The following is an 11495-nucleotide window of genomic DNA, read 5'->3' as shown; positions in this document are numbered from 1 at the left end:
CTGAGACACGGAGGAGCTCTCCTGCGCGGGGCATGTTCGGGGGGGGAGGGAGGGGGCTGCAGGTTGACCTTCCCATCCCCGAAGTCCCCCCTTGCCCCCCCCAGCCCATGGGTGCCCCCCCCCCTCCTCCCGCGCCGAGGACGCCGAGCCGGAGGCAGCGCTGAGCCGGATGCGCAGCGGCTCCCCGCAGCCCTCCGCGCGAGCCGGCCGCTCCTCCTGATGCCTTCGCGGGAGCCGGATGGACGGACGGACGGGCAGCCAGAGGTGGACCAGTCTCTCCTATTTGCAAAGCTGGGGGATGGGGGACCCTCTCCCCACTCATCCCTTTCCCATCTCCTCATCCCCTTCCCCGTCCTCCACCTTCATCTCCTCTCCCCACTCATCCCTTTCCCATCCCCTCACCCCCTTCCCCATCCTCCGCCTTCACCTCCTCTTCCCACTCACCCCTTCCCCGTCCCCTCATACCCTTCCCCATCCTCTGCCTTCATCCCCTCTTTCCCCTCCTCCTCCTCTCCGGACACGATATTCTCTCCCCACCCCCCGAAAAAAAAAAAAAAGGGGGGGGGGAGGGGGGAAGGGGGGAACCTGCTGGCAGGTGGAAGGAATCTGGCAATGCAATCCCACTGGGAATCCCGCAGAGACGAGGGCTCAGCCAAAGAAAAAATAAATAAATAAATTTTAAAAAATCCCCCCGAAAAAGCCACCCCCCCAGGAGGTAGGAGGGCGAGGGGCCGGGCTGCTCTGCCGCCCCGGGGGGGCCGCTCCCCCGCCGCCCCCAGCCCAGCCACCCGCTGCCGTCCCGACATGGGACAGGGGCCGCGACAGGCAGCGACAGAGCGACAGCGGGCGGGGAGGGCGGCGGGGGCGCAGCCCGGACCCCCCGCCTCCTCCCGAGCGTTTCTGTCTGCCTTTATTTATTCCCTCATCGGCGTTATTTTGTGTTCACCCCCCGTGCCGGGGCGGGTCAGGCGGGGGGCGGGACGTGCCGCTGCTCCCGCCGCGGGGCCGGGGCCGCCGGCAGCTCCGCGCCCGGCCGGGGCTCCGCGCTGCCCCCTCCCCCGCCGCCTCCCGCCTCTCCTCCCGCTCCTGCCCGCTGCCGCTCCTCTCCCCGCTCTCCCCTCGGGCTCCCGGTCCCTCTCCTGCCTTCCCCCGCGGTTCCTCTTTCCCGCTCCTTCCCCCTATTTCTTCTCCCCCCCCCCCCGCCCCCTCCATCCTCTCACCCCCATTTTTCACGGGGGGACTTTCGCTTTGCCAGGGCAGAGCGCGGTGACGCCGCGGCAGCCACCACGGAGAGGACACAGGACCCCCCCCTGGGCCCACCGTGCCCCTTCGAGGGGGTGGCCTGGAGCCCGAGACCCCCCCAGGGCCCCCCCCAGGGCTGCTTTGCCTGCATCGCCAAGCCCCCCGCTCTCCGGCAAGCTTCGCCCATCCTGTCCCCTTCTTCTGCCGTTTATCTCATGGAGAGCAAGAGCTGCAAAGGGGACAGTCTGCGGCCGGCAGTCCCGTGCAAGCACTCGGTGGAGAAGAAGACAATGACCAACCCCACCACCGTCATCGAAATCTACCCCGACACCACCGAGGTGAACGACTACTATCTCTGGTCCATCTTCAACTTTGTATACCTCAACTTCTGCTGCCTCGGCTTCATCGCCTTGGCCTATTCATTGAAAGTGAGTACGGAGCGCGAGGCGCGGGGTTCGGGGTGGCCGGAGGGGGGAGGGGGGTGCCTGGGGGTCGCGCCTGGTGTAAATCACATCTTTGCCACCCAAATGAAAGGTTGCAGCTGCTGGAGATGGGGAGAGACGCGGTGTGGTTGGGAGCCGGGGATGTTGTTTCAGGTGGGGAAGAGGTGCTTTGGCTTGCTCCGGTGCCCTCGGAGGTGGAGGGTGATGGGCAGAAAACGTGGGGCTGGCTTGGCTCGTGCTGTGCCCGCAGGCACCCCGGCATTCGGTCTGTTCTTCGGGATCCTGTTGGTTAGAGATCATCAGGATAGGATCCAGCAGCATCGGATGGTGGGGCAGAAGCAGTAAGAAGCAGCCAGCCAGGATCAGCTGGCATCTGGCTGGGGGGGGAGAGGCTGCCAAAGTGCAGGGCAACCCTGCTGTTTCCTTCTTGCCCTCTCCCTAATTAAAACACTAATGCTGGTGGCCGGCTCCCCCCGCCCCGAGCCCTATAAATTCCCAGGCAAGCCCTGGAGACCTGCCAGCTTCACTGAACGAGCGCCAGGGAGCTGACGAGGTGGAAGTGAGTGCAGGGGGGCTTCACACAGCATCGGGGCTGGGGGGATAGAGCTGTGCTGCTGGGGGGGGGGGGGTGATAGCGTGGAGCGTGGCCCACGGTGGGGATGGCAGCGGGCTGCTGCAGGGCAGGGATGGGGCCCAGCACACAGGCAGCCCCTCAGCCGGAGCCTGCCAGACGCAGAACTGCCTGAATGGATGTGCAGGGAGCCCGGGGCGGCTGGGTGGCCCTGGAGAGGAGCTGCTGATTTGTTTTGGCAGGCAGCATTTAGAGGAAGGCCAGGGCTCCATGGGCTTCCTCACAGAAGCAGGTCATTTAACCCCATCCAGCTCCAACTGGACCGCGCCAGCCCCTCGGGGTCTCTGGCAGAGAGGCTCAGCCACCCATGCCCTGGGCTCCCCCAGCACTGGCACTGCGGTGCCTGCCTCCGTTTCCCCTTCCCTGAGGTGGAAGGTGAGCGCCCACCCACCACCCGTGCAGCCGGCTTCGCTGCTGCCTGGGCAAGGCACTTAATGGCTTATATCACACCAGGGCTGAGCATCACTACAAGCGAGACTGATCGAAGGGCAAATCCAGGCAGCAGCAGCCTAACACTAGTGGGGGAAGGAGTCCCTTAACGCCCCCCGCTGTTTTAGCCAGCGAGGTAAGAAAGTGGCTTCCTCCCTATTTTTCATGTCTTTGCTCATCTGAATTTGCCTTTCACAATCGGTGTCTTCTCCGTGCAAGAGGCTTGTCACAGCAGACTAAGAGAGGCTGTCACATCACCAGGACACGGCGGTAGCTGCAGCGGGTATCTGGGTAGATGTGGGCAGCAAACAGTGGGGTCAGGACAGCCTGAGGAGCAGGCTGACCCATCCCCAGGGGACAGGATGGAGTAGGGTCTGCCACCTACAAAGTTTTTAGAGGCTGGACTCTTCACTATCCTTGACACGAGGTGGAAGGAAGGGCAAAGCCCAGAAGTAACCCGGGGCTGGAGCCTCGTGCCGAGGCAGAAGTGTGGGCTCAGCACCTGCCTGCAAAGATCTAGAGGACATAAACTCCAGTGTGAAAAAAAAGAAGCAGTGGGGGGGGAAGGCAAACGGGCAAACTTGCTCCAAATCAGGGGAAGGAAAATAGAAGATGGCTGTCAAAAGCCAGCCTTGGCTTCCGGACTGTGGAGGCAGGAGCTGTTCGGGTGTAACGATGGCACCCAAACGGACGTGGACCTGAGCGGGTAGAAATAACCCTGCTCGGGTTTGGAGCTCCGCACCGGCTGTGGCTCTGGCAGGGGGAAAACATCCCTCAGAGGCACGGTGGCCGCAGGGATGGTGGGTGCCCTCGCAGGCTGCTGTCGGGATAGGCGGTGAGAGGCCACAGGTACACTGGGGCAGTAGCAGAAGGTCTGTCCTGGGAAAGACTACTGGGATGTTAAGAAAGACAGAATCCTTCCTCACGCGCAGCTGCTGCAGAGCCCTCCAGAACACCCCGGACAGGCTGGATGTTGGGGTTATTTCTCCAGAAGCTTGTTGTTTTCATCTCTTCTACAGTCAATAAGGTTTTTCCCAGAAGTTCAGAGAAAGCAGAAGCAAGAAATGCCCTGGGGACAGATGTCCCTTTAAACAGACTTCTCTTGTTCCTCTGCAATTAAATGTAAGGACAATTGAGCAGCAGATACTAGGATGCCGCAGATATCTAGGATGTCTCTGCTCTGCAGAGACCAAGTTGAGGGGGGAGCACCTTCCCCTCCCTGAGCCTGTTCTGGGACCTCGGAGGGCAGAGCCCTCAGCCAGTGGAGCACAGGTTTCCTGGCTGAAGGGCTATCAGTGCACTGATGGCATTAAATGATTCCTGGGTTACCGTTTTTACATTTCCTTTAAGCAGCGTCTAGCCATCTCAGGAATTATCATTTTCATTACCAGAAATGGCATTTTCAATACCCTGCCATAACCGTCATCGCTTTTGCCAGATTCATGCTGTTAATAAAGCAGTAGTGCCGTTGTACCCCAAGTCCATGAGATGTTTCATTACATACCTTAGCACACCCTAATATTTCCAGTGGTTTCAGCAGCATAATGCCCACACTGGAAGCTAGATGTATGCTTAGGTACACTTGAATATTGCCGTGAATCTGTCTCCTTCCCCATGCCCACTTTTATTGGCTTCAGCTACAGCTGGGAGAACAGTACCTCCACGCCTGCCTGGCCTTTTGCATGTGAGCTACAGCCTTCTAGGTTTCTTCCTGCAGGGAAATGCGATTTCGTGGTGACCACCATTTACTAAAAAAATGCTAAAAACCCACTCCAGCACCAAAGAGTTTATGCTCTTACTGAAAGAAACACTTGAAGTCAGGTGAAGGCAGAGACTGTGACGTCCAAGCCAAGTACTCTGTGTGACAGACAACCCAGCCAAGCGCTCTGAGTAAGAGCGTGATGGCATGCCTCGTCTTTATTTACACCCGTAGCGGGCCAGATCCTCAGCAGACACAGCTTACTGGGCTGCAACGGAGTCACACCGACCCACGTATCCCTTGGGGTGTTGTTTCTAGCATCCCAGGCTTCTCAAGGTCAGCCTCCCAAGCGCAAGCAAGGCGCTCGCACGTAACTGTAAGTGTGTGTTGGTGCTGGGGAAGAAGAGATAAAAAGCAGGACGAGGGAAGTTAGAAACCCTGGAGTAACCTTAACCCCAGCTCAGCACAGCTGCGAGGATCGCTCCGACAGCAATGCTTTGGATTCCCTTGGTTTTGGTCACGAGCAAATGCCGTGGCCCGGTATTTGGCAGCTCCCTCCCTCCCTCTTTCCCAGCTCCAAGTGGTAACGCATGATGCATCAGCACCCGGTGGCAGGAGACCTCGCTCCAGGCATTAGGTCATTCTCTGGGGACTGCTGGGCAAGCCAAGACCTGCTCAATACCCATCACACCAAGAGGTGGTACCTCGGAGGAGCCGGCATCCAATACGAGCCGTGGTACAGATGCCTCCTTGAGCCTGTATAGAGACGAAGATGGCAAGAAGCCCTGCTGGCTTTTTAAGTCCCACCAGCAGCCCGTGGGGTTGCTCAGAGTTTGCCTGCCCCCCCAGGCCCACCAAAATATGCAGTGTGGTAGCAGCCCCGGAGAGCGGAGCCGTCCTGCCCGCTCTCTGCCTGGCCCCTAGCACGCAGCTCGGGCACAGCTCCTTGCCTTCCCCCCTCACCGCCTGTTGAGCTGCCCCGTTTCGAGTGGAAGCAGGCCAGCACAAATCCGTAGCTATTTGGTAACCCAAAGAAGCAGGGAGGCTGCGGCACCCAGCCCCTCAGGCAGGCTCTCAGCCTGCTTTTCAGGAGCAGCAACGGTTTCTGGAGGTGGGTGAGACAGGGGTGACAGTGCCATGGCGCTGGTGCCGGCGTGGTAGAGGTATGTGGGCTGGAGAGCTCTTGGCCAATTCACAGAACAAATCAATCCAAGGATCCCCTCCAGAGCTCATGTGTAGGGATGCAGAGCTCTTCACAGACATGGGTTCACAGACAACCAGCTGCAGGCTGCATGCTAAAAGCCAGGCTGCCTTAAATACAGCCTCATTAGGCTCATCACCAACAAACCGTTTGTCTCCTCCTGCAAGCTGAGGCAGCACTTTGTACTCATGCAGCAAGTTCCCTGCTCCCAAAAACAGGAGGGGCTGAGCCCCAGCACAGAGCGAGGGGAGGTCCCGCTGGGGGGCTGGGGAAAGAGTGGGGCGGTAGGAGCCAAGGGGGATGCTTGGAGAGGAAGCTGAAGGTGAAACCCCAAGGGGAGGAAAGGCAGGGGATGGTGGTCAGAGGGACGAAAGAGCCTTTGGGCACTGGCACACTGGAGGCACTGAAGGAGAAGGTGAGCTGGAGATGGTGGAGGACAAGGTGAGCAGCAGGGAGGTGACAGGCAAGCAGGCATGGAGGGAAAGGCCACCACTGCCTTTTGCTGGTGGGAGAGGAAAGGAGGAAGGTTTACACTGTTAATTTTGTTAACGCACAAAAGCAGGCTGTGTTTTGTGGAAGGCCAGGCACGGAAGAGGAAAAGGAACCGTATAAATTGGCAAGCCAGACCAGAGGTGAGGTCTGCCTTGGCCAGGGTGGGATCTCCAAAGGGGCCACCACGCGGTACTTTGGGGTACCTGGGGGCACCCTGCAGTCAGCAGATGTAATTCTCCTTACACGCCAGGCATCTCGGTGCAAAGCAGGGCCAAAAATCCCTGTCTTGTTTTAGGCGAGGGGAGAAGAGTCCAAGTGATGATGAGAAAAGGGTGTGTGACTAAGGAAGCACCACACCTGGGTCTGGAGGGGGTTCAGCCTTGTGACCCTGGGGCCTTGTCCCTCACCCTGCTTCACCTCTTCGGCTGTGGGAGGAAGCAGCTTCCAGGACTCCCAGAAGCTGGGGCACCCGCTGCCAGCACGTTACAGCGGTGGTGGCCACAGCAGCATGGGAATAAGAAAAGCTGAGGCTGGGCTATAAGAAAGACACCTGCATCTCCTTGAGGACAAAGTGGGGAAGGAGCCGAAACACTTGCCCGCTCCCCGGGAGAGGTCCTCCTCCAAAGCCAGGCTTGGATGCCGCAGCAGGACATTAAAGGGAGACATCTGGAAACATCTGGGGGTGCAAGGCCAGGCAGAAGGAGGCAAGGCCGCCCTGGAGAGATGCGGGAGGCCGGGGCTGTGAGTGCTTTGGGAGGAGAAATGCCAGAAACACCTTTCCATCGGCTTGTGTGCCGCAGGGGCCCTGGCGCTTGTCCCTGGCTTAGAGGCTCCATTGCAATATAAATGAGAACGGGCAATGAGGGATCATTTGCATGAGGGTGACCGCTGAAGCCACAGGGGGTGTGCGGAAATAAAAAGGGAGAAGAGGAAAGGGAGTGAGGACTCGGTGAGGATGGGGCAAGGAGCTGTGTGCCACAGGGGTGTGTGGGAGCAGAGGGGTGGAACCGGACGGGGGGGGGGCATGGGGAGGAGGCAGCTGGGTGCCCTTTGGCAGGAGTCGAAGGTGGCTGTCCTACCATCGTTTGAGCCCAAAGAGCGGGAAAGAAAAGAGATGTGAAGGACAAAAAGAGGAACTGGGAGGGAGGAGTGGCACCAGGGAGAGGGCAGCCCTGGGTACCCCTGGCCAGGGATGCTCAGCAGCAGCAGGACTGGAGCAGGGCCAAAGGAAGAGCCTTGGGAAGTCAAGAGCAGGTGCCACTGAAGCGTACCCTGGGAAAGAGCTAAGCACCGCTCCTGAGTGTGAGCTGGTGTCAGGAGGGAGAGGCTGCTGGGGGCACTGGGAGAGGGCTGGGCATGGAAATTAGGGTGACAGGGCCCCGGGGACAGGAGGAGCAGGAGGTGAGGAGTGGGAAAGTGTTCCTGGGCCCAAGAGGAACTGGCCCCACAAAGGCAAAGCAAGCAGTTTGGCCGCGGGAAGGGTGCAGAGCTCAGCGTGCCGGCCGCGCCGGTCTGCTGGACAAACCTCGTCTGCTGGAGAAACCTCCGTCTGCCTGGCGAACACCAGCAGCAAACACTGGCTCGCCCGCGGCAGTGCGGCCGCTCCCAGCTGCAGCTGGGTTATGGCGGAGGAAGGGGCAAAAGGCGTTTGCTCCCTGAGCAGGGTTTGCCTCCCTGCTGCTGGGACAAGGAGAGCAGGTGAGAGCTTCAAAGAACCTGTGGGAGCAGCAGGCAGGATTTCTGGCCCGAATGCAGTGCTCCTGGGGCTGGGGCTGCAGGGACCTCCACGCTTCTCACCGGTGGATGAGAAGGTGCCAGCCGCCTGGTGCTGCTGTGCCCACGGGTTTTTGGCAGGATGCTAAACCTACTGAATAATTTCAAAGGTGAGTCATCCCGGCCACACAGCTGACACAAAAAGGTGTGCAGGCTCCCAGGCTGCCGGCTTGCTGCCCTCCCAGAGGTCATCTCCGCTACTGGGGGCACCAGCCAAGTATGCCACAGAGCCACCCACCGTCGGTGGCTGTCCTCTGTCCCTGCTCCCAGAAGGATGCCCTGCGGCTGCTGAGTGCCCAGCAGCGGGGTGATGGGTCGATGGCCCCAGCTTCAGCTGCAGGCTCCCAGGAGCCGGGTACAACAGAGGCTGAGGACATGGCACCGCAGGATTTAATACAAGGAGGAAAACGGCGCTCTCATTCTCACCTGAGTGCCTGCTGGCGCCGGCTCCTGCCAGCCCAATGCCAGCAGCAGCTGCCCTACCGATGGTCCAGGATCAATGAAGAGCAAGGGGTATGTGTGCAGAGAGGTCCCCGCTGGTGTGACGGAGGAGGGGACGTTGCTGGAGGGTCTGAGATGTGATTTTGAAGGCCCCATGAACCAGCATGGCTCCGTGGGCATGAGGGGTTCAGCAACCCTTCCCCACACGCAGGCAAGTCGCAGAAGGCTTTCGAGACAGCCCTGCGGGTAAGCACTGCAGGAGGAAGAGAGAAAAGTCACTCAGATGTGGTCTGAATCCATCACAGGGTCTCTTTGGAAAGCTCCAAGTTGATAAAAGCTGTTTCATCTTCCCAGGCCGGACCCTGGGGCTGGGTTTCGCAGCCTTCCACCGACATCTAGTGTTGGGCCGGCAGCGACCGGGCAGGGCTCACGCGGCCGCAGCAAAGGACACACGAGGGATGCGCAGCCCCACGGCCTGCGACCCTCTGGCCACCCTGGATACCCCACGCGGGTACAGGAAGGGAGGAGGGGTAAAGTCTCCTGGTCCTTTCTTCCCACATTCTCGCAGCTCCAGCTGCCCGGCTCTGCTGAGGGCTGGCTGAAGGGGCAGTGCGAGGACAGGGACACATCCCTGCTAGGAAGGGATGGAGCCTGACCCCCCATCTGCTGGGCTCGAACTGCAGAGCTGCTGCTGGCGGGCAGTGCCATCGCTGCCTGGCTGTGCCATCTGCTGCCTGATGATGCCATTGCTGCCTGGAAGTGCCATTGCTGCCTGCTAGTGGCATTCGCTGCCTGGCGATGCCACCTGCTGCCTGGTAGTGCCGTGCACTGCCTGGCTGTGCCACCCACTGCCTGGTAGTGCCATCCCCTCCTGCTAGTGGCATCACTGCCTCGCAGTGCCACGCACTGCCTGGCTGTGCCATCTGCTGCTTCATGACGCCATCACATCCTCTGCCATCAACTGCCTGCTGGTGCCACTGCTGCCTGGCAGCCTGGAGGAGGTGGGGACAGGTCAGCGACATGGACATGCACAGTCCTTACCCACTGCAGAGCTGTCCCAAGGCAAGCACACGTAAGTCCCAGCCCGCAGGATAATGAAGAGAGCAGACCACACTGTCAGGATTGAAAACTGCCAGCGGCAGAGACGCTACATGAGCCGCATCAGACCTGCAAAAGGAACTCATTAACCCAGGACTGCTTAATATGCTGGAGGCTGGTGCACAGCCCTGGAGCTGCAGTAGGATGCTGTGCCAGGTTTCACCCGCGCAGCCCCTCGGCGCAGATGGAGGTGGGTGGGGGGGTTGCACACCAAAACCACAGCCAGCCCTCTGGCTCGCGGGCCGGGCGGCCCAAAGCCCGGTGCTGCAGGGCCAGGGGGCTGTGACGCTGTGGGAAGGATGCTTTAGTGCCCACGTGCATGGGGTGCACCACGGCACCTCCATTCCCTCGTGCGCCCTCGAGCTCCAAACGACACTGCCCCATCCCAGGGGTCACCGGGACCTGGTTTGCTTGGTTGGCAACAGCAACGGGTCACTCTTCCAGGTGTCCTCCACTGCCAGGGGTTTACAGCCTGCCGGCATTACAGTGCTTGGCTTCGCAAGCTCAGCCCATAGCGGAGCCGGGATGCAAACCTCACCTGGGGGTGTCTTACAGCACCCCAAGTGTTCAAGTGCAAAGAGGCCCAGCCCAGCCCTCATCCGCTGTACAGGTACCCTACGAGTGCATTGGGCTTTGCGGGTGTTGCTTGAAAGAAGTTATGTCTTCTATACATCTCCCAGTTATTTTATTTCTCTCTTTTTTTTGTTGTTTTTTTTTTTTTTTCTTGGTCTCAGGTCCGGGATAAGAAACTCCTCAATGACTTAAATGGGGCAGTCGAAGATGCCAAGACAGCCCGGCTTTTTAACATCACCAGCTCAGCCCTTGCCACATTCTGTATCATCCTTATCTTCATCTTCCTGCGATACCCCCTCACTGACTACTAGAGTGAGGCCAACAGCAGTGGCCACCGCCAAAATGCCTCTATGCCAGAAGTGTCTGCAGTCGTTTCTTGTAGCAAGGACGCAAAAAAAAAACCCCACCAAACAAACAAGATCCAAAAAACAAACACTCCATCTTGATTGCAAAAAAAAAATAAATTAAGTACATAAATAAAAATTAAATGAGTTTTATCAGCCCAGCTGAGCATACCCTGCCTGCCCCCAAACAGTACGTGAACTGCTGTAGGAAAGGGTCTTACTCGTACACATGTACAGGGAGAAAAATAGACTAAGAAATATTTATTTTATGGCCAACAAGGCGTGTGACAAGAGTGTGCAAAGCACAGAGCGAGGCGCAGCTAGCGGCCGGCAGCTGAGCTCTGCCTGGAGGAGCGGTGGGGTCCTGCTGAGCGGCAGGCACATGCGGTGATGGATGGGGACCACTGAGGACCACGGCAGGGCTGGCTCACAACATATCAGGTGTGTTCAGACCGTCCCACTGCCCCCCAGTGCTGAGGGGGTTTCTTTTCCTCTTTTGGATTTCATCCCCTGGTTCAAACAACTCCCAACCCCCGGGGAGCTGAGGGTGTTAGGATGTTCATGCTAGGAAGCCCCAAAGCCTCCAGAGACACCCCAAAGCGTAAAGGGCAGGTTTCTCCTCGGGATCTCCCGGCAGAGTGAAGAAGGAAGGCACCTTCTGGAGAACTCGCCTAAGTCCCCTAAACTGAGTGCTACTGTATTTCTGTAAATGGTCAATAAAAGATACCTCTGATATCAGACACTGCTGGGTTAATTCCTTCCTTAGGACGGCTGGGCTCCTAGTCCCTATGGGCTGGCAAGAGAAAATGCTAGTGTCACCAGCAGCTGCTTGGGAGGGATTTAAAGCAGAGTGAGGGATGCTGCTGCAGGTCGGGGCCGCATGCGGCCGTGAAGGAGGGCACAGGTCCAGATTTAAGAGCAGAAACCTCAGCAACTCCCGTGATGGTCGATCAATGGCAAGCAGGCAAAGGCAGCTGAGCAGGCAGGTCCCCCCTCCCCTCATAGGACCAACGCCGAAGACAGAAATAAATCGCCGCAGTCTGAACCTGCTGCTACCACGGCGCTTCCCAGGGTCATCACCAAGAGCCAGATTTTGGAGACGCTGCACGTTTGCTGCTGAATGAGGCAG

The 11495-nt window shown here is 58.9% G+C and overlaps 1 protein-coding gene across 1 annotated transcript; it reads left to right on the top strand.

Annotated features, from left to right (window-relative positions):
- IFITM10 (interferon induced transmembrane protein 10) lies at positions 1-11106 on the top strand. The gene is made up of 3 exons (XM_056355045.1): positions 1-264; positions 1256-1670; positions 10184-11106. The coding sequence occupies exons 1-3, from the start codon at positions 239-241 to the stop codon at positions 10331-10333; spliced, it is 591 nt and encodes a 196-aa protein (XP_056211020.1). The 5' UTR covers positions 1-238; the 3' UTR covers positions 10334-11106.
- Positions 11107-11495: the final 389 nt, after the last annotated feature.

This window comes from Falco biarmicus, chromosome 10 (genome assembly GCF_023638135.1).
Source record: "Falco biarmicus isolate bFalBia1 chromosome 10, bFalBia1.pri, whole genome shotgun sequence".
NCBI classification, from domain to species: Eukaryota; Metazoa; Chordata; class Aves; order Falconiformes; family Falconidae; genus Falco; species Falco biarmicus.
This window is presented reverse-complemented; position numbering and strand designations above follow the sequence as displayed.